This window comes from Schistocerca cancellata, chromosome 5 (genome assembly GCF_023864275.1).
Source record: "Schistocerca cancellata isolate TAMUIC-IGC-003103 chromosome 5, iqSchCanc2.1, whole genome shotgun sequence".
Lineage (NCBI taxonomy): Eukaryota > Metazoa > Arthropoda > Insecta > Orthoptera > Acrididae > Schistocerca > Schistocerca cancellata.
Window position 1 is genome coordinate 324099890 of NC_064630.1, and position 23200 is coordinate 324123089.

The 23200-nt window shown below is 40.5% G+C and overlaps 1 protein-coding gene across 1 annotated transcript in view; it reads left to right on the forward strand.

Moving 5' to 3' along the window:
- LOC126187355 (calcium-binding mitochondrial carrier protein SCaMC-2) overlaps positions 1–23200 on the forward strand; it is a 225517-nt gene that overhangs the window by 79523 nt on the left and 122794 nt on the right. The window contains exon 4 of the mRNA XM_049928384.1: positions 16284–16395. Within this exon, the coding sequence (XP_049784341.1) occupies positions 16284–16395 (112 nt within the window). The remainder of the gene's footprint in view (positions 1–16283; positions 16396–23200) is intronic.

A 23200-nucleotide genomic window follows, 5' to 3' on the forward strand; every position in this document is an offset into this window, starting at 1 on the left:
TGAGACCATACTGCCTTGTTGAATCCTTCTGTCTGTTCTAAAACATCCTGATTTTTGCCATCTACAATAACCAGTTCAGGCATTTGCTATACATGTTTCTGCTTCTGAATTGCATTCTTTTTGATAGTTTGTCTACTATTCGGACCTTGCCAAATCTCTTCCATCCTGACAGTGCCAAAAGTCTTTCCCAATGTCCCATATATTTTCTACTCCTTTCTGGCTGTACATGTGGCATCTCTAATTGATTTCCCAGGTCAAAATCCTCAGTCTTCCCTTACCTGTGGTTCTATCTTGTTCCTTGTTTTCTGTATAATTATTTTCATAAATTTTCATACACTGGCACAATAATGCTATTCCTCTGTAGTTCTCAGTGAGTGCTTTATTAACCTTTGTAAAATAGGTGAAATAATTGCCTGTGTCCAGTCATCACAAATTTCTTCATATATCCATACTATCCCCATTAATCTAGACAGCCACTGATTTCTGATAGGTCCTGTGCCTTGATCGTTTCCAGTTTGTCATCCACTCCAGGCGCTTCACTATTTTTCATTTCTAATACAGCTTTCTCCAGATCCAACATTTGCAGATCTCCACAAGGTTATTTTTACATCTTTTCCTCTGTAATGGTGTTATTTCTTTTGTCTCCCTCTATTATGTGAAATGTTCAACCCGTCCTTCATATAAATTTTGGAAATGTTCTTTTCGTACTTCTTTGTTGAACACTTTTGAAGTACGTTCTTTTTGCTTCCTTCTGTTGCCTAATATGCAGTATATTAATACAGAAGTCCATGACAGGTCCAGGAAGCCACCAGTTGCATATCATCACTTTCAACAAGCAAATGAGCCTTTGAATCAAATTTAAGTTCTAAATATTGTAATTACTCTGGTCCTAATCAGATTTTGCAGTGTGAAACACCATGGAAGTCAGCTCTTAGAGCTAAGATACTAGTTGCAGAAATTACTGTAGTCCCATTTGAAACAGCAAAGTTGATACTGATATGTGTCTAATATGAAAAAAGTCTATAGATCATTTAGTGAGAACTCTCACAATTCATCTGGATGAAAATAGAACTATAACAGGTCCAGAAGCTTTTAAGATGATGAGCTTAGCTGAATCACTCTTAGAAAATTCTGGACAATTTATTGGGTTTTTTTTAGAAAAAAATTATATGCCAAGATTCAGTTAAATGATGCTGTGGTGCATTGTATGCAGTAACAAATCACCATTTCTATGTTCTATTATGTATGAAGACAAAATGCTTTTCAGAACATTGTAAAGGAGGTTGTGACACACTTAAAATTAGAGATCCCTCTTGTGATAGTCTTTGTGCAGATTTCTAGTGTGCGCACATTCAAGCAGAGATATCACTTTTGCTTAAAAATATATATATTTTGGGAATTAATACATTTCAAATAATAATTGCTACAGGAACTAAATAGATATGTCTAACAGTCATTGGCATCACTCAGTCCATGTCTGAAAGCCCACATTTTTAAATACACTCCTGGAAATTGAAATAAGAACACCGTGAATTCATTGTCCCAGGAAGGGGAAACTTTATTGACACATTCCTGGGGTCAGATACATCACATGATCACACTGACAGAACCACAGGCACATAGACACAGGCAACAGAGCATGCACAATGTTGGCACTAGTACAGTGTATATCCACCTTTCGCAGCAATGCAGGCTGCTATTCTCCGATGGAGACGATCGCAGAGATGCTGGATGTAGTCCTGTGGAATGGCTTGCCATGCCATTTCCACCTGGCGCCTCAGTTGGACCAGCGTTCGTGCTGGACGTGCAGACCGCGTGAGACGATGCTTCATCCAGTCCCAAACATGCTCAATGGGGGACAGATCCGGAGATCTTGCTGGCCAGAGTAGTTGACTTACACCTTCTAGAGCACGTTGGGTGGCACGGGATACATGCGGACGTGCATTGTCCTGTTGGAACAGCAAGTTCCCTTGCCGGTCTAGGAATGGTAGAACGATGGGTTCGATGACGGTTTGGATGTACCGTGCACTATTCAGTGTCCCCTCGACGATCACCAGTGGTGTACGGCCAGTGTAGGAGATCGCTCCCCACACCATGATGCCGGGTGTTGGCCCTGTGTGCCTCGGTCGTATGCAGTCCTGATTGTGGCGCTCACCTGCACGGTGCCAAACACGCATACGACCATCATTGGCACCAAGGCAGAAGCGACTCTCATCGCTGAAGACGACACGTCTCCATTCGTCCCTCCATTCACGCCTGTCGCGACACCACTGGAGGCGGGCTGCACGATGTTGGGGCGTGAGCGGAAGATGGCCTAACGGTGCGCGGGACCGTAGCCCAGCTTCATGGAGAAGATTGCGAATGGTCCTCGCCGATACCCCAGGAGCAACAGTGTCCCTAATTTGCTGGGAAGTGGCGGTGCGGTCCCCTACGGCACTGCGTAGGATCCTACGGTCTTGGCGTGCATCCGTGCGTCGCTGCGGTCCGGTCCCAGGTCGACGGGCACGTGCACCTTCCGCCGACCACTGGCGACACCATCGATGTACTGTGGAGACCTCACGCCCCACGTGTTGAGCAATTCGGCGGTACGTCCACCCGGCCTCCCGCATGCCCACTATACGCCCTCGCTCAAAGTCCGTCAACTGCACATACGGTTCACGTCCACGCTGTCACGGCATGCTACCAGTGTTAAAGACTGCGATGGAGCTCCGTATGCCACGGCAAACTGGCTGACACTGACGGCGGCGGTGCACAAATGCTGCGCAGCTAGCGCCATTCGACGGCCAACACCGCGGTTCCTGGTGTGTCCGCTGTGCCGTGCGTGTGATCATTGCTTGTACAGCCCTCTCGCAGTGTCCGGAGCAAGTATGGTGGGTCTGACACACCGGTGTCAATGTGTTCTTTTTTCCATTTCCAGGAGTGTATATTTTGTAGAATTTGTGTGTGCAAACTGTGTGAAAAATAGATCTAAAATTATGAACAGGCCTATTGATTTGCTCAAGAAGAAAGAATTGTGTGGCAAATACTGAAACAAAATAAGGAATGAAGAGGAAATAATCTGTTTCCATAATGGTAAGAAGCAGACTAGGAAAAAGGTGGAAGGAGGTCACCAGCTACCAGTAGTATAGTGAATACTAGTTGCAACGCTGCACATTTCACAATTTGTTATGCAGGCAAGAATATTACCTCATAGAGCTACATAAAATGTGTGCTTTTTAATACAGTTATTATTATGTATTATTTTTCCATAATAGTGTTCCAGTACATGGTCTTAGCTTCTGCATTTTCAGGAACGGTATTATAAATGTTACTTATAAAACTTCATATTGTATCAGAATCAAAGTGTAATAGACCATGTCAAAGAAGAAAGTATAAATATTATAGAAGTGTTGTTCTTACTATTCTGTTAGACACTCTTGTGAATGTATTAGTTAAAAATAGCTGTAATAATATTTGCACATTGAGTTCAGCACCCAAAAGTTAACTCTGTTTATTTATTTGTAGTAGTAGTAGTAGTAGTAGTAGTAGTAGTAGTAGTAGTAGTAGTAGTAGTAGTAGTGCAAAAAGAAAAGGAAAAAACACACTATTTTCTGTTGGAACTTGCAAGCTCTATTGTTGGAAGAATCACTGATCCTGACTGCAGTGTAGAGGATGTTTCTGTATTTTCAAATGCAGACGTAGAGGCTCAAGAGTTAGTTGTAAGTTTAGGATATAACTTTAATGAGAATGTGTAACACTTCAGTTCACCATTAATTCAGTTGAACTAATGTTTTAGTCACAATGATTATGTTATAAGTAATGAGAACTCATGGAACTGCAATTTTAATCAGTGTGTGTCACTATCAAGAATGGAAAATCAAATTGTAAATAACACTGTTTTTTGGAACACTGGAAAAAACTAGTTGTTTTAGCAGGTACATATTTGATATCCCGTACTCCCGCTTTCCTCATTTACTCGCACCTGTCTTTGAGGTGTCCCCAGCTGAAAGTGAGTATTGTTAGTAACGGTCCAGTTTTATGTTCTTGTAAAATGAACTGTAACTCTCCAAACAAATTGCTTTATACAGAAAAAGGTTTTTTAAGATGATTATCTTTAGAGCTGAAGTTGTTATAGTTGGAGACTACAGCTATCCACAAATAATACAGCAGTCCATTGTCTTAGCTGGTATTTTCATTACTGTCGTAGCTGCAAGATTTTTTTTATTTAGTCAGAAAATTCCGTTTGCAGAGAATCAGAATTGTTTTATACAGGATTGACTGCTGGCCGTATAATAAAGCACACAGATGAGTTGTCAAGAAACAACTGAATGTTAGATCTGGGTTTGCAAGACTGTTCAAAAATTGTGATGAATAAAGAACTGGGAGGATCTTCAGCATAAAGTGATCAGAGAGAAGAAAAAATAAATTGCAAATAGCAATCATTTACTATCCACCATATGGGTAGTTTCTCTATCCTTCATTGCACTATCTTACCCTCTCTTGAACTATCCATTTATTCATGTCTGATTTGCAACTTTGCTTCTTGACACCGCATACTAGAGCATTTATTACCAAAAAATAAGATGTGGACTTGGTTCAAACAGATAACAATTTAACTGCAATATATGCTGACAAACCAGAATATTATGACCACCTGCTTAATAGCATGTTGCTCCACCTATAGAATTCAATACAGCAGCAATTAAAGTCCGTGGTAGGTTTCTGGAGGTAAGTGGCACTAGATGCCTATGCACAGGACATGCAGTTTCCATAAATTTCAGTCCAGGGGTTTATGAGTGTGTAGTTGCTCTCACAGTTTTGCCCTAGGTGGGTTCCATCGGGTTCAGATTTGGTGGCCAAAGAAATCGGCATGAGTTCACTGTCATGCTCCTCAAACCACTGTAGTTGGGGCAGACATGGAGCATGAAGGGATGCATGTGGTCAGCAATAATGTTCATGTCATATACAGGTTCCATGAAATTCCAAGTGAATGTCTCCCACATCATAATACTATCCCTACTGGCATGCAACCATGGCATAAAGCATTTTTCGAGCAACCGTTTGCTTGGATGAGTGTGTATCTGGACATGACTATTTGTGTGATTTGTCCAAACAGGTGATAGCCATTGATGTAGAGCCTATCTCAATGTTGCCAGGTCATTGCAATTGTAATTGAGTGTTGTTGAGTACACTTGGAAAGAAGTAGGGGTCATCTGCCATGGAGCCCAATGTTCAACAATGTATGGTGAATGATGTGCACTGAAACACTTGTGCCAGCACCAGTGCTGTACTCTGGCATTGGAACTCTAACAGATTGCAGCCCATTCTGCTTTACAGAGCAGGCAAGTGTTTGACTTCCATGTTCTGTGGTGGTGGTGGTGGTGGTGGTGGTGGTGGTGGTGGTGGTGATGATGAAGCAAGATGATTCATTATCTTGTCTGTGTATACTTTCACTGTCTTTCAACCAATTTCCATAGATGCTCACAACATGAACACATGAACATCTTGACTAGCTTTGCTGTTTGTGACATGCTTGTTCACAGGCCTCAGGCCATAACAATCTGCCCTTTGTCAAAGTCACTAATGCCAGTGGAACCCCCATTTACAGCCTTTATTATAGCTAGAATGGTTCCCCATATGTCTAGGCTCCACTTAATGTACTTTGCTTATTGTCACATGCTCACCATGCCACCATGTGACATTCAGTTTCTAAGGGGGCAGTGGTCTTCATGTTTTGGCTCATTGGAGTATAGCCACTGATGTGTGTAAACTGTAAGACTGAAATGGTTTGGCAAAGTCAACTGTAATCTCATAGAAAACATACAATGACACCACAAGCCAGATCCAGCTTGAAGAGCTTATAAAGTATACTGACAGCAATTGAGTAAGCAGATGAGCAATTTATCTGATCAGCAGACTCTAAATTACCAATAAATGTTAATGAGCTGAAGTGAATGACTAGAATAAAAATTTCACCAGTAAACCAAGAAATGATAAATGTCAATGAAATGACAAATAGTTCAAATGCATTTTGACAGAGCAGCTTGTTCTTGAATTGTAATAAACCTCGGCTAAAGGCATCACATGGTCAGTTACACAATTGTTGGTCTGATATTTAGAGAGCTCCAAGTGTGCATTAAGATAAGAATGGATTATCAAGCTTACTGATGACAAAAGATTAGTAATAAGAAAGGCTTGTACCTAAATCAAAGTGTAACTGTAATAGTGAAAGCTGGATATTGTTGTGACTCTTGTAATGAGCACCTGCATTCAGCTTGAAGTTTGGAATGGATATGAAGAGCTGTCATGATGTTGTGAGGCTACGTTAGGTGTCAGTGCTGGTTTTCACAGCTATTAGTTCTTATAATGCTTGTTTTGAAAAACTGTAAATAAACATCACTTTTTTTACATCACGTGCTCCTGCCGTTGCGTTCCATCAAAATATATTTTACCCACTTGGTGTATTTAACATTGATTGCTTTCTCTGCACAATATGTACTGCTACACCTATTTAAACAGTATGTGCAGTCACTGATAGTGCTTGGGAAGCAATATCTGCACCTATTAGTTCCACTACTGCTATACATTCTTATTACTTTCAGTCGGAAGGACTACACCAACTAGCATCAGTGTAACGTGCTTTTGTCAGCTGGAAACAGTAATTCACAAGTGTTAGTGATAATATGTGACATTAAATCTGTTGGGGCCCTTGTAGTACCGTAGCGGGTGCGCGCGCGCGCGCACACACACACACACACACACGCACGCACGCACGCACGCACGCGCGCGCGCGCGCGAACAAACCCATGATGGTTGAAGTAGAGAGGATATAAAATGTAGACTGGCAATTTTAAGAGAAATTTGCTAACTTTGAGTATAGATTTAAGTGTCGGGAAGTCCTTTCTGAAAGTATTTGTATGAAGTGTAGCCATGTATGGAAGTGAAACATGGATGATAAATAGTTTAGATAAGAAGAGAATAGGAGCTTTCGAAATGTGATGCTACAGAAGAATGCTGAAGATTAGATGGGTAGATCACATAACTAATGAGGAGGTATTGAATAGAATTGGGGAGAAGATAAATTTGTGGCACAACTTGACTAGAAGAAGGGATCGCTTGGTAGGACATGTCCTGAGGCATCAAGGGATCACAAATTTAGCATTGGAGGGCAGCGTGGAGGGTAAAAATCGTAGAGGGAGACCAAGAGATGAATGCACTAAGCAGACTCGGAAGGATGTAGGTTGCAGTAGGTACTGGGAGATGAAGAAGCTTGCACAGGATAGAGTAGCATGCAGAGCTGCATCAAACAAGTCTCTGGACTGAAGACCACAACAACAAAAAATTTATATTTACCTTATTGCTTAAAAGGTCAAAGGGTAACAAAAACAATATTCAGTCCTCATTGATTTTCTTGTCAGTGAGATTTTAAACTCTTTAACAAACTTTAAATACGGATGTGATACCTAAGAATTGCTGAGATTATATGGCTGGGGTTGTGCATGAGCATAAGCTAATAAAAGAAGTGAATTTTAATGCAATGGTTTAGATGTTGTGTGTGACTGCTGAAGAAAATGAGAATATAAGTGATGGAATACAACAGTTTTAAGAAGTGGGAAGATGTAAGACAGTAAAGATGGATAACAGTAGAAATGTATTATAGAACTCTTACTTTTCTTTGTTAACTTTCAAGAATAAATCTTTTATAGAGGATGATAAAAGATCATTGTCTGTGTTTCTGTCTTATTGTCAATATAAGTTCTTATTGAGGGTTAATACAGTCTTTGCAGACAAAGACATCATTTTATAGTAAAGTAAAAATAAAAACTGATTAACAACATAGATACTATAAGGTATTCAGTTTGTTTTATCTCATAAGTTTAAAATACTGCAGTGCAGTGGTAAAGGAATCCAATAATATAATCTTTATAGGTTCTAATTTTTCATTCTTCTTTGGAATTTTAGCGAATGCTGTGATGCAGTGATAGGTCAGTAGTTCCGTATTTGGGCGGAAAAGTTTCCTTAAATCGCTCAAGGCAACTGCCAGGATGGTTTCTTCTGTGATACCCTTGTGCTCCTGCTTCAACTGTGGTTTTAACTGCCAAGGGAGTGTTTAGCTCTAATGACCCTTCTTTCGTTGTCATTGTATGTTCTTTTCCTCACTTCATGTGAATTTGTACTGCCTTTAGAAAAATGTGAAGCACCCAGAAGAGAAAGGAAACAAATTGAAACTTCACAGGTTGTGAGAGTTTCTGATTTTATTTCAGTGATACAAAATCAAGTCGAATTTACAGATAACTTGGCAATATGAGCCCACTTACAGTGTGACCGTGCACCACTTCTGGCCTAGATAATGCGCGTTGACACTTAGGAAGGGTGTCATAAAGCCATTGCATCCTCTTCTGAGACAAGTCGGCCTACAACTGTTGTAACTGGTCCATTTTATCATAGATACTGGCACTGCGATAGAGTTGGCATCGAAGCTAATCCCGCACCTTATATCCAAGACAGATCTGGGAACCTCGCTGGCCACGGGACTACTTTAACATCACACAGTAAATTCATAGAGGCATCTGCCATATGGGTACAAGCAGTATCTTGTTGAAAAATGTTAGCACATTACTGTTACATAAGTGGTAACACTAAATGATGCAGTGTATCCATGACAAACCATTGTGCCATGAGAGTTCCTCATTACTACCAGCCATGACAGGAAGTCATACCCGATGGCACCCAGCACCCTGATGCCAGTAGTAACATTGCTGTGGCTCTCCAAAACAAAGGAAGAATGGGATCTCTCTGTTATACTATCAGACAAAGGTCATCCAGGAAACGCAGAACTGTAATTCTTCGCTGAACACAATGCAGTACCATTCATCAGTAGTCCATACTTCCCGCAGATGACAGCACTCCAAACGCAACCTTTTGTCTTGTGGTGTTAACACACCCTACATGTGGAGTGGTAGGCAGAGTTGTGAAAGGGTTAAGATGTGCCTAGTGCAAAATATGGCAATCTCCCCTTGTAGTGGTCAGAAGAGTTTGACTAGAACCTTCACAAACAAGTATGCCTGTTCTTATGTTTCCATGCAGTTCAATGTTGGGCAACTTTCACGTGAATGCCTCATATATCTGGATATTGCATGATTCAACCACAGCTCAAATGGAGGCCCACAATGAGGGCCCCTTTCAAACTCTGTCAGGAGCTGATAACACTGTCTCACTTGAGTATGGGGACATCTCCATGTCCTTCATTGATTACGCAACACCTCGTGCTGTTCACACCCCTTGTGCGCCATACTAGGCATGGTAACAATACTAAACAAAAACTACATTGTCATAGAGAATTACAGGTCTTGATCATTAACTTACCGACCGCCCCGCCCCCCCCCCCCCTCCAGTGGATTGTATGTATAAAAAGTTACACTGAGATCCAGCTATGTCTTCTGGGTGCTCCTCTTTGTTTTGTGAGGCAGTGCGTGCGTGCGTGTGCATAATTTTATTTTACCCTTCATTATGCTATTTGTTGTTCTATGCACTGAGCACTGTCATTCAGAGTTCAGCAGTTTTGGTAAATTTTAATATGTAAGTCAGAAATAGAATAGAAGGTTGTTACATACTTGAACAACAGCACAACTTTAAATACAGATCTACAAACACACTAAAAATTGCAAAGCTTGTGTTACTGCAAAGAGTTGGTTCTGGTGAAGATATTTCAATCCTAAATGATCGCACTTACGTTATTTCATATTAGAACTTGCTGAATGCTTCTCTTACTCTCTAAGCAAATCTTGAGGTATATTCAGAGGACGACAACTCAAATCTCCATACAGGCATCCATATTTAAATTTGTCTTGACTTCCCTAAACTGTTTAAGACATATATCGGGATGCTTCCTTCGAAAGAGCACAGCCAATTGCCTTTCCCGTCCTCCAATCAGAGCGTATGCTCCAGATCTTATCACTTCATAATTAATTCTAATCCAATTCTTTTTTATTAATTTATTTTTCAAATGATAACTGAAGGAGACTGTGAAGTATTAGTGTAAGATCAGAGAAATGGTCCCCACATCAGAGGATCTTGAAATTCTCATGATCAACTGTTGAAGCTATTAAAAGATTACACCAGTTTTAAACTCTCCTAAACAGTACTGGGATTCACATAGTACTATACATCTAGCTAAAAGTAAAAAAATTGAAAGAAGTTGTATTTTTGGAGTATATCCAGGAGGATGTATCAAGAAGAAAAGCTAATGGGGAAAACTGGGGCAGTGTATTTGTCCTAGTAGGCAAGAAATTCATATGCACAGGGATGTAAATTGAAATTGCAGTTGAGATCATTTAATTTGTACTCAGTATAAAGGATGAACACAAATTTATAATCAGATTCTTCTATTGACAATCCTATCTATCCCAAGATGAAACTGAAAATATTAGTAACAACATTAGCTCACTGGTTTATTTGTTTCCCAGTCATAACATTATCATTGGAGGAGACTTCAGTCATCTAACAATTGAGTGGGATGATTATTTTTGTAAGTGGTGGGCCTGTCAAGCTATCCTGTGGAATGATATTAAATACCTTCTCAGAAAACTGTCTAGAACAGATAGTTCAGAAGTCCATTAATGATAGAAATATGTTAGACCTAACAGCAACAAATAGACCTGATGTCCTTGAAATTTTCCACATTAAAACTGGATCAGTGATTATGATGAAGTTGTAGCAACAATGGAGGAGGCCAGTTTTAAAACAGAAAAAAGGTTTATGAATATGGTAAACTAGGCAGAGGCAGTAGTGTCATATCTCAAGGAGGAACTCTAAAGCTTTAGCTCTAGGCAGGTGCATCGAGAGGAACTGTGACGTAAGATGAGAAGAATAGTTAGCCAAGCATTGGATAGATCGGTACCTACAAATGATGATGGTGTGAGAGACCTTTTTTGGCATACAGTCTCAGGTAATGAAAATTCTGAAGAAACTTTGACAACTGCAGAATAGGTTAGAAAACAAAATGTAGAGGGATAGATGCCAGCTGAAACACATTTGCCTGTCAAGAGTAATGTGTGAAGCCTTCAACCACTACCGTAGCAGAATCTTACTGAAATACCTCTTTCAGAACCCAAGGAAAATTTGATCTTACGTTGAGGCTGTCAGTGGCACCAAAGTTAGTGTCTAGAAACTCGTGGATTACACAGAAGTTGAAATTAAGGGGAGCAAAGCAGAAGTAGAAATACTTAATTCCACATTCAAATGTTCCTTTATAAACAGAGATTGTAGCAACACTACAAAGATGAGTTATATAAGTACTAGTGTCAGTGGCACTCAGAAATATCTAAAATCACTAAAAATAAAAAGTTACAAGGACCCAATGGAATTCCTGTCAGATCCTCTGCAGAATTAGCAGCCTAATTTGCCCACTTCTTAACCATGATATACCATAGATCACTCAACAAAAACTGTACCTATCTGTTGGAGGAAATAACATCTCACACTTATCTACAAGAAGGGTAGCAGAAATTATCCGTAATATTAATGCTGATATTATTTCAATCCATCCTGTTGTAGACTCGTAGAGGGCATTCTCAACTGAAACAAAGTGAGTATCTCAATCAGAATACCACGTTGTCAAACAGTAGTGATTCTGAAAGCATCAGTCCTGTGAAACACAACTTGTACTCCAACATCCTGAAAGCCATATTTCTCTACTTTGGAAAAAGTTTTAAACTCCACACCATACTATTGCTTATTACTAGAAGTACAACCATATGCAAAGTCAAATTAAATTTGACTGGACTGAGGATTTATTGGCAGAGAAGATGCAGCCTGTATCTTGAATGGAGAACTGTTATCAGGTGTAGAAATCACCTCAGGTATGGCCTGGGAGAATATGGAGACTTTTGATGTTTATGTTGTATGTTAACAGCCTGGCAAACTATTAATATTAATCCCAAACTTCTGCAGTGATGCAGCTGCCTACAGTGAAATTCTATTTGAAAAGCCATACAAAGATCCAATCGGATTAACCTTTTGAGGTAATTTGAAGATCGGCAACTTGTTTTGAATGTTCAGAAATGTGACTCGTAAACTTCAATGTCAGTGAGTCACATTTGGAAGCAGTCAAGTCAAATAAATGTCTGGCTGTGAAATGTACTGATGCTTAGACACCATCACAGGCAAAGCAGGTGGCAGACTGATTCATTGGTAGATGACTGGGAAAAAGTAGTCAGTTTACAAAGGAAATTGCTTACAACACAAATCTGTGGCCCAGCCAAGAATAGTGCTCAATTGTGAGAGGCACATCCCAGACAGTCCTAACCATGGTTATTGAAATTATACGCTGCAGGGCAGCATGAATGGTCAAATGAGTCCTGAAAGGGCCACATGTACACCCATAATCTGCGAACCACAGTGAAGCGTGTGGCAGAGGGTAATTCCCAGTGTACCACATACACTGTGTGATCAAAAGTATTCAGACATCTGTATGTAATGTGGAATTGACCACTGTACGAGGCAGGGAGTATTGTGTTGTCACTAGAAAAGCAGTAACACTAGAATGGGTCAGTAAGGAGAGCTCAGTAACTTCAAACATTGACTAGTCTTTGGACGTCACCTGAATAACTCTAGTGGGGACATTCCAGCCCTTCTAAAGTTTCTCAAGTCTACTGTTGGTTAAGTGATTGTGAAGTCAAATGGAAATGTAAAGGAACAACCACACCAATGCCATGACCAGGTATCATGAATTCATGGACACGGACCTTTGACCATTGCAGAGGGTGGTTGTAAAGAATCGCATGAAATCACCATAAGGCATCACTCAGCTCAAAAATACCACCAGAAGCCAGCTAGCACAGTGACTGTGCATAGGAAGTTAAAAAGAATAGTGTAAAATGGTCAAGCAGCTCCTCATAAGTCACATGTTTCTGTAATCAGTGCAGACTGGCATTTGAGATGGTGTAAAAGATGCCACTGGACAGTGAATTACTGGAAAGGAGTGATTTGGAGTGATGGACCATGCAATACTCGTGTGTCAACCTGATGGAAGGGTTCCTATTTGCCATCACGTGCAGTGTCAACAGTGAAGTGTGGAGACTGTATTGTTATATTTTGGAGGTGCTTTTTATGGTTAGGATTGGTCCCCATATTGTTCTTAAGGAAACACTAAATATTGACACATTTTACAACATTGTGTACAGTAGAGGAACAGTTCAGAGAGATGATTGATAGTTTCAGGATGACGTGCACCCTGTCACAAACAGCATGTGTGAAGCAATGGATTGGAGGCAGCAACATTCCTGAAATGGACTGATGTGCCCAGTCTCTGGACCTGAACCCACTGGAACACATTGGGGATGACTTAAAACATTTTCATCCCAGACCCCAGCATCCAACACCACACTACCTTCTCTGGTTTCAGCTGTTGAGGACGAATGGGATACCGTTCCTCCGCAGACATTCAGGCACCTCATTAAAAGTGGCCCCAGCAGAGTTAAAGCCATCATAAAGGCAAAGGGTGGTGTCCACATACTTCGTATCAGACCGTGTATTAAGGTTTTTGCTCTTTCCATTCATGTATGGAGCATGGGAAGAACATCTGCTTAAATGCCTCTGTGAGCATTGTAATTAGTGTAATCTTGTTCTGTAGCAGAGGACTGTAGCATATTCCATGATTCCTCAAATAAAACGAAGTCTTCAAATTTAATAAGTAGGCTTTTTTAAGCATATCTCTGTTCACATTTTTCAGCAGTTTCCTGGAGCTCTTCCTAGTGCAAAAGAAAGATTGGACAAATTACAGTGCACACAGGGCTATTTCAGCTGTCATTCTTTTCTTGCTTCATATGTGAATGGAAGGCGCATAAACCTTAGTATGTGATACATTAGAAAGCACTGTCTGCCATGCACTTTACTGTGGTTTGCCGAGTATGGACAGAGATATATAAATTCATTTAACATTTTAAGTGACCATAGATCTTACTTCTGTTTCTCATTTTGCTATGTACTTCAGATTCCATTTTTTTCCCCACCACCACAGTACATTTTAATTTCCACTGTCTGTACTTTTACAAATAAATTCATAATACTTTGTCAGCATGACCAGGAAGAATTCAGGATTCACTCATAGCAGTGGAAATTCAAAAACATAAAAAAAAATTTTTTTATATGTGAAATTTTATCATTTTTTCACTTGATATTGGTTTCATTTGTTGGTATAGGTATACTTTTCTTCATAAGTAAGTCTTCGATAAATTGAGTACAGCATTCAAACCACACTTACAGGTGTGTGCTTGTTATTAAGGCTCCAGCCAACTATGCCTGATCACCACAAGATAGGATTGCCGTATTGTGCACCAAGCAGATAATAACCTCTTCATATCTGTGTCTTCCATGCAAGAACAAATAATGGACACTCTGCAACATTCTGTGTCATCTAACACCAGTGGTAAGATTAACAGCAGCCAAACTATGGAACTGCCATCCCATGCATAAGCTGCCATTAACACCGCAAGCAAATGTCTGATTTTGGAATGGTGCTGCGACCGAAAGCGTGGACTGGTAATGAATGGTGCTGCACTGTGTTAAACGATGAGTGGCAGTTCTACACTAGTCCAGATGACCGTCATTGGCGGGTGTATTGGTGCATTGGGGAAGGTCCTTCTTCCAATGTGTTGGAGATGCACAGCAGTGTTACTACTGGCATCATGGTCTCGGGAGCCGTTGGGTATGAATTCAGGTGTCCACTGGTCGTGATTGAGGAAACTCTTATGGCACAACAGTATGTCAAGGACATCCTGCATCCTCAAGTGTTACCGTTAATGCACTGCTATCCTGGTGCCATTTTTCAACAGGACATTGTTTGTCCATACGTGGCAAGTGTCTCCATGATTTTTCTGCGTGATGTTGACTGAGGTATTCTGTGACCAGTATGTGAGGGATCAACTCGGACGTCCACTCTGTCATGACAGTATTCAGGATATCAAGTCCATTTAACACAGTTGTGGACGAGTTTGCCTTTGGAGAGGACAGAACAGCTTTGACACCCTTCCCAATTGAATTAATGTGTGCATCCAGGATAGTGGGGGTACGACATCATACAGAAAAGTGAACTCGTACTGCCAAGTTCTTTGTAACATCGCATACCCTCTTAATCTGTGAAGTTTCGTTTTGTCATCTCCTCTCCTTCTGGGTGCTACACCCCCCCAGGCAGTATATATTTTTGTAGGTAATGTCATTGTGAACTATAATAGTTCATTATTGAAGCTGTTTTTGGTTACTTTGCAAATTTATTTATAGACACTTGGTGATTGACCCTGTAACTTTCCAACTTCAGCTTCAAGTTGGAATGCCAGGGCCTGCAATCAGGTTTGAGATTTGGCCTACTCTCACCTAACCAGAACCTCCTCCCCCTTTCATTGTGTTTCACCCTTTTTATGTATATATGTATCATTTTGCTCTAGTACGTAACAAAATGAAACTAGCTTACCTTCACTAATTTTACTTTGTGATGTAATCATCAGTCAGTGCACACTTTAAAATTACTATATCTAGAGACAGTAGAGTGACCAAATAAAGTGTAAGTTTTTGTTTGTCTCGTTTAGATGAAATTTACTAAGACACAAAATAATAATTGCAAGTAAATTGATTTAGTGAGTGACAATATTATTAAGTACTTGAGAGCTTCTGAAATACCTTGGAGACTTAGTGTAAAGAATATTCATGTCCATTGTAAATGCAAAGACAAAGAAACTATATAAATCACTTGGGGAGAAAATTCACAAGGCTGAAATACATGTACCATATCATCAGTTGTCAAGATTATTCTCAGTATAGAGTCATCAACTATTTTGTGCAGGGAAAAAAGCTGTAGAAGGAAGTCATAGTTAAGTTTCCTTTCCTGCTATACTTCTCTCTCTCTCTCCCTCCCTCCCCCCCTTAACCATGGAACCTAGGTGAATTTCATGCATAATTTTTAAAACCATTTTACATGTCACCATTTAATCGTGTTTTACCAGGTAAAAGGGTTCAGACGAATTGAAATGGCAAACATACGGTATTAGTCTAAAATTGGCTCTCACTCATCACTGAGTGACAGTCTACAAAATATGAAAGTACATTTTTGGATGCTATTAAACACAGTGGAACTCTTCATCATCCAAAACAGGCTGAACTGAGTTTCATTTTATGAAATCTTTAAGCCACATGTGATTTGACAGTAGTGTATTCTTCACAGCATGGTTTCTTTTTGTAAAGAGTATTTAAAAACTGTATCTATTACAGTTACTATGAAATTTTGTATGAGTGCCTGCCTTTGTCTGTAGGATGGACCAGGATGGAAGCCTCAACATTAGTTTTGATGAATGGAGGGATTTCCTTTTGTATGCTCCAAGCACTGACATCTTTGAGCTCATCAAGTATTGGAGACATGCTACGGTATGTAAATAATAATAATAATAATAATAATGATAATGATAATGATAATGACCAACATTTATCCTAGAGCTCTATGAAATTGTAACACAACACAGTGAATCAGAGTGTAACTCTGAATGCTGGTAATGACATTGGCAAAAGTTTTCAAATGTAACTATCTGTTATATGATCCAGTTAAAATTTTTGACAGAATATTTCATTAAATACTTAAAAAGAATTGCAGTTTTTAGTAGTGTTATTTTTTTTCATTCATAAATTATATGGGGCTGATCGCGAAGTTTTAACTCTTATATCAAACACTCTTGTCTCACCAATTTGTATATAAGAATGTGTACACATTTCTTTGAAAAGAATTATCAGATAGACTCTTCTGTCCAGGGCTGGTTTGACAACTTTTCTACACAAGTGACTTCTAATTTGGAGTTCCACCTCCTTCCCCCTGTTCCCTGTACACCTTCACCATTGCTACTGTAGTTTTTCCCTATGAATTGATACACGCTGTATCCAAGTGTTTGCACTTTGGTGCTCCTGGTGCCCCTCTCAGCTTGGTGCCCCAAGTGGCCTCTACCAATTGTGACTCATTCTGCATAGAAATCTTACAATTTTGGCACCCCTCTCCTGAAGTGGCGGCTTGTGGCAGTTGGACCTAGAACCTGCTCAGCTTCTGCCTACAGTACCCAGATGGTTATCAGTAGGATTAAATGGAGATACAGAACTGCTCTGTTCTCTAGAACTGCTCTGTTCTCTCAGGTTTGTTAATGTATGTGAAACACCTATCAATGTCAACAGTCTCTCGCAAATAACTGGCACAATGCAGGAGTCTTCAGTGGCACCTTGTCATATAGATGTTATTTAGTGTATTGTGTTGTATTCTCATTCTGTAGATATTGCTTATAAGCATTTTGTATTAAATGCTTACTGATCAAAATCGTAAACATGGCTGCAAAACAGCAACTATGTAATTCAGAATAGATTGAAAAATCAGCCAACCAGTTACAAATAAAGGTGTATTATCCCTTGTGACTATGGTTTCAATAATTGTAAAAATACCTTCTGAAGAAAAATATTTTTACAGATATTGAAACCATGGTCAAGGGATAATAAACCTTTCTTTGCAACTGGTTGGCTGATTTTTTTAATCTATTTTGCTTACTGCCAATATACTTAGAACCCTTTGTGAAGCAAGAGAAGCACAGCATGTCAAACTGACTACACAAAGATTCTTTTTTAATTTGTGCTGTCTAAATGCCCTATTCAGAAGTCATTTGTATTGTTGAAATGCTTTTCACAATAAGATGGTGTAACTCTTCTTCGATGCCAGCTTTTATAACGTTGCCTATTCAGATTCGATTTGTCTTGTTGTACTACCTCATAGAAGTAAATGAAAGTTGTGTGATGGAAACAAACAGAAATAGGAAAAGTTGGAAACAAAACTACTGACACAGTCAGTATATACAGCAGTCACCTGTCATTCTAACCATGGCAAGAGTTTTCAGTGTTTGCAATGTTTTCAGATCTAAGGGGGAGAAACATATTGCTCTTTGACAACTAATCTGCTGCCTCCTCCCTCCAAAAATCATAATTTTGGTGACACTGATTTGTGATGAAGCGTCAAGGGTAGATTAAGTTGGAAGGTGACAATATGATAGTGAGTTATCGAAGCAACCAAATGTTAATGCAAAATAAAGGTTATGTTAAAGACTGATCAGTAGCTTAGGTCCATGTTTAACGAACTTTGATGCTTTTAACGAACTTTGATGCTTTTTAACGAACTTTGATGCTTTTTAACGAACTTTGATGCTTTTTAACGAACTTTGATGCTTTTTAACGAACTTTGATGCTTTTTAACGAACTTTGATGCTTTTTAACGAACTTTGATGCTTTTTAACGAACTTTGATGCTTTTTAACGAACTTTGATGCTTTTTAACGAACTTTGATGCTTTTTAACGAACTTTGATGCTTTTTAACGAACTTTGATGCTTTTTAACGAACTTTGATGCTTTTTAACGAACTTTGATGCTTTTTAACGAACTTTGATGCTTTTTAACGAACTTTGATGCTTTTTAACGAACTTTGATGCTTTTTAACGAACTTTGATGCTTTTTAACGAACTTTGATGCTTTTTAACGAACTTTGATGCTTTTTAACGAACTTTGATGCTTTTTAACGAACTTTGATGCTTTTTAACGAACTTTGATGCTTTTTAACGAACTTTGATGCTTTTTAACGAACTTTGATGCTTTTTAACGAACTTTGGTGTATTGCAGAAAACTTACAGTATCTAATATAATACGTAACTCTCCGACGCGTACTTCGGTGCTTATCGTGTGCATGTTTTATATGTAAATTACGAGAAATACAAGGGGGCGGAGCAGTACACAACTTGTACGCAAATCAGCTCCGAAAAAAGGGGGTTTATTTATCATTCAAATGTGAAACGGAAATAGGCAGCACAAGTGACGATGATCCTTCTAGGTGATAAAGGGATATCATACGCAAGAGCTGTCTAAATCAGAAACATACTTATCATACGTTCATAACAGATTTACTGGCTACATAATTCGCATGTTAGAAGACCTTCAATGTAATATATTGTAGACCAGCTAAGAAAACTCCATTCGCGTCGTTCGTATGTGCCTCCACGTAGCCTCCCAGCCTTCGCGAGTCTGATTAAGAACGCGGCAGAAGTGACGTGTACAGGAACGCCTTGGCGATGACGTAGTATAACGAGTGGTTAACGGAAATCTGACGTCGTATGGGAAGGCGTGTACCTGTGGTTCCAAGGTCGCTGATAGCTTGCGGCAGCAGACCCGGCGTCCCACAGCTTGCGCAACACGACCTTGCAGAGCCCAGCTGTTTGCTGGTCCACGTTGGTGGCTCGGCGGCAGTGCTGCAATACCGCTACTTTTGCAAAAACTGTTGTTTGGCGTGCACTGTAACGGTATGACCATTTACTCCTGCATTTCGGCGAGCTGTTCTTCCCTTGGCTATTTTTGTAGTGTGCCTCGCATACACCATTCCACATCCGAGGTTGTTATTTTTCTCCATTCGCCAAGATAATTTCCCCCTTTTTCTGTGGCTGCTCACGTACGCCAGATAGTGTTCCTTTGTGTAACTCATACTTGTCGGATGACTAAGCCAAAATATTTGTATTTTTTCGCAGCAGCAGTTTTTCTACCTAATGAAATTCATTAGCAAATCTTCACAGTCCAAAACAGCCAATCGAAAAGGCCATACAGCAGTTTTTTTTCCCCTGTGTGTATATTGTTCGCAGTATTGTTTATTTTTCTTCTTTCTCCCCGTAATAATGTTTATTGACTTTTCCTTCATTACAATACAACCTTCGTACAGAATTTAACAGAACCAAATAAAAATCAGATCGAAATCAAGTCAGCACACTGAAGACCTCAATCAGTTGTCTGACAGTATGCATGTGTCAACAATATCAAAGGCACCAATTTGGTGCGCTGTTCCACGTCGTGGTGTTTATCGTGTTAACTAAATAATGTAAATTGAAACTGTTGCCGAGTAGATGCCACAATACATACATCTAAAGTCGTTCTGCATATTTTTACTTCTCACCAAGAACCCTCAGAAATTTATCATACTATTACTGCATTCTGTTATCCATACTGTTCCAGAACTTTCAATTTGGCACCACCTCAGAAGTTTCGCGAGTTATTTTATTCAAGCACCTTGTCATTTGGCGAGGGTGAATGGACGCCGTTCCAGATCTTTCCTCCACAGAAACACACTATGTGGTCAAAAGTACCCGGACACCTCCCCCCCTCCCAAAACATGTGTTTTTGTTATTAGGTGCATTTTGCTAGCAGGTACTCCATATCGGCGACATCAGTAGTCATTAGACATCGCGAGAGAGCAGAATGGGGCGCTCCGCGGAACTCGGACTTCGAACGTGGTCAGGTGATTGGGTGTCACTTGCCATACGTCTGTACGCGAGATTTCCATATACTACTAAACATCCCTAGGTCCACTGTTTTCTAAGTGATAGCCAAGTGAAAACGTGAAGGGACACGTACATCACAAAAGCGTACAGACCGACCTCGTCTGTTGACTGACAGACCGCCGACAGTTGAAGAGGGAATTCCAAACTGCATCAGAATCCACTGCAAGTACTATGACAGTTAGGCGGGAGGTGAGAAAACATGGATTTCATGGTCGAGCAGCTGCTCATAAGCCACACATCACGCCGGTAAATGCCAAACGACGCCTCGTTTGGTGTAAGGAGCGTAAACATTGGATGATTGAACAGCGTAAAAACGTTGTGTTGAGTGACGAATCACGGTACACAATGTGGCGATCCGATGGGAGGGTGTGGGTTTGCGAATGCACGGTGAATGTCATCGGCAAGCGTGTGTAGTGCCAACAGTAAAATTCGGAGGCCGTGGTGTTATGGTTTGGTCGTGTTTGTCATGGAGGGGACTTGCACCCCTTGTTGTGCGTGGCACTATCACAGCACAGGCCTACATTGATGCTTTAAGCACCTTGTAAGGTGCCTCTTACGTGAGGAAGATGTCTTTACCAGTTTTAATAAATTGTATCTCATTGATGTATTCACGATAGAAAGTGCTGTAGTCCGTAGCCGGCCATGAATCGGAGAGCATTTGCCCCACTGGCTGGCTAGGTGACGAAGCGACCATATGTCGCGCGTAGTGGGGTGGGGCTCGGCGCTGGAACGTAGCAACAAGCGTTAGCCTGGGAAATATACATGACGGGAAGTACGGCCATCTTAGCGCGCGAAAGTCGCTGCTGATAGTGTACTAATGTCGCACACATTAACAGAACCTAACATTAGATTCTCAGATTCTCTATTTATATCAAAGATGCTTGCAAGTAGTTTACTTAATATGTCCTGCATACCTATCGAAATCAAGGAATTTTACCTTGAAGCAGATTTTCCAGCTGTTAGTATTTAACCCAGTCGGAGAAATTCAGGCTTTAAGGTCAATCTAGCCACAAAAATAGGTGCATCAAACGGTCCATGACGTCGGCCTCGGATTCAGAACAATGCAGCTTCTTTTTCTGTCGATTGGTTCCTTATTGTTACTGGGCAATATATCCAGGAAAAAAAACGTTGATAGCAATAGTGATCACGCTTGTTACAATAAGTGAAGGCGGGTCTTTGCTTTTTGTAATATTTAATGAAAACCGGTTGCCAGCGCGCTTAAAAATGAACGTCAGGGTACAGTGATCTCCTAGGAATAGTAAAGAAATCACTCTCATAACTAATCGCTTTTGATAAAAAAAATGGCACAATAGCGTACCTTGTTTGTTCAGTGCAAGAGCTATTCACAGATGAGTGGAGTGCAGCTAAAAGACAAGCAGAGGTGCTCCAACAAAAAAGTGAGAGGGGCATCGATCGCGTAACTAAAACATTAGGACATGTATCAGTCAATTCGCAGCTCCATAATGAAAATGACTGAAGCATTCTTACAGTTCATTGCGTGAGGAATGGTTACTACGCCATAGTTTAGTTTACTAAATGGCAGTAGGTGTCTGGGCCATCATTTTCTGTGATTTCCTTTATTTCCGAAACCTTATACTTGTAGTGGTATAATGACTTGTTAATGTCTCTGCAGTGACTTAGAATGTCTTTTTGGGTTTTATGTAAGATTTAACCGCTCAAGATTCCGAGCTGTAGCGGTATCACTGCTCTGTCGTCTAGTTGGGTGTCCTCGACGCCGCGCGAGACATGCAGGCAGAGGGAGCTTATGCACCGCACAGCATTTCTTGCGGGTACGTGGACCTGGTCTAGCAGCCGACAGGGGAACGTCCATGACACCCGTTTACGGAATCTCTTTACAGACTGATTGCCTGCTATTGTGTGCCCTATGGGTTCTAAGGGTGACTGCTGTGCCACCACAAATAACATTGGAACTATATTGGATTTTTTAATTTCCTGCCATTTTTAACTTGAGACAGGTGTGCTATGTTATGATGTGGGGACCGCTGTCTGCACGTCACGCGAGGCAGTAAGAGTTGGCTGCAAGCACTTTGTCATATGGACTTGGCTCTTAACCGTGCTTCTGCAGAGGCCCGAGTTCCTATGTAGCAGGCCCGCCTGCTGGGTCCTAACCGGCCTGACTGCGACCCTGGTACACTCTCCTATGTCAGCACGGACCGTGAAACTTGGTTTATATTAAACATTACATCCGATCCAAACAGTGGTGGCAGTTGTTTAAACATTAAATGTGAGCTTAGCACAAGTGGACTTAAACGTAGAGCTGGTCAGCTTGTGGTTTTTAAACTTAAGATACCGGGGTTGGGGTAAATTGTTTAAAAATGTCCGTGGAGTTGAGGGGGCACGTTGCAGGACATGTCGCAGGACATGTCAGGAAAAAAATAGTGACCATGGGATCGTCATCTAGATTTTGTGGAGGTATATGACACTTTGGATAGGATACTAAACTTAAAACACAAGTAATTAGACAACCATATTGGGTTCTGACATCTTAGAGGCTGGCTTAGTCGCTCCAGGTCTGCCATAACGGATCGCCTTCTTGGATTCTTATGTCGTAGGACTGGGGGAAAGATCTATGCAACCTGACAACCATGCAGGATGGCTACATATCCCCACGCCTTTTTGCACCTGTGCAGGCTTGTCTCGTATACTCATGCCCACCGTCTTGGTTTTTTGCCCATCAGTAGGACAACTGCCCATCTTGCATTTTTTCCTTTTTTTCTGTAGGTTCCCGCCCCCATTTCCCCTGGACTCGGAGTTCGGACGTCATGGTAGTAGGAAAAACCCTAAATTTTTCCTTTAAATTTGTAAGATTATTGGGA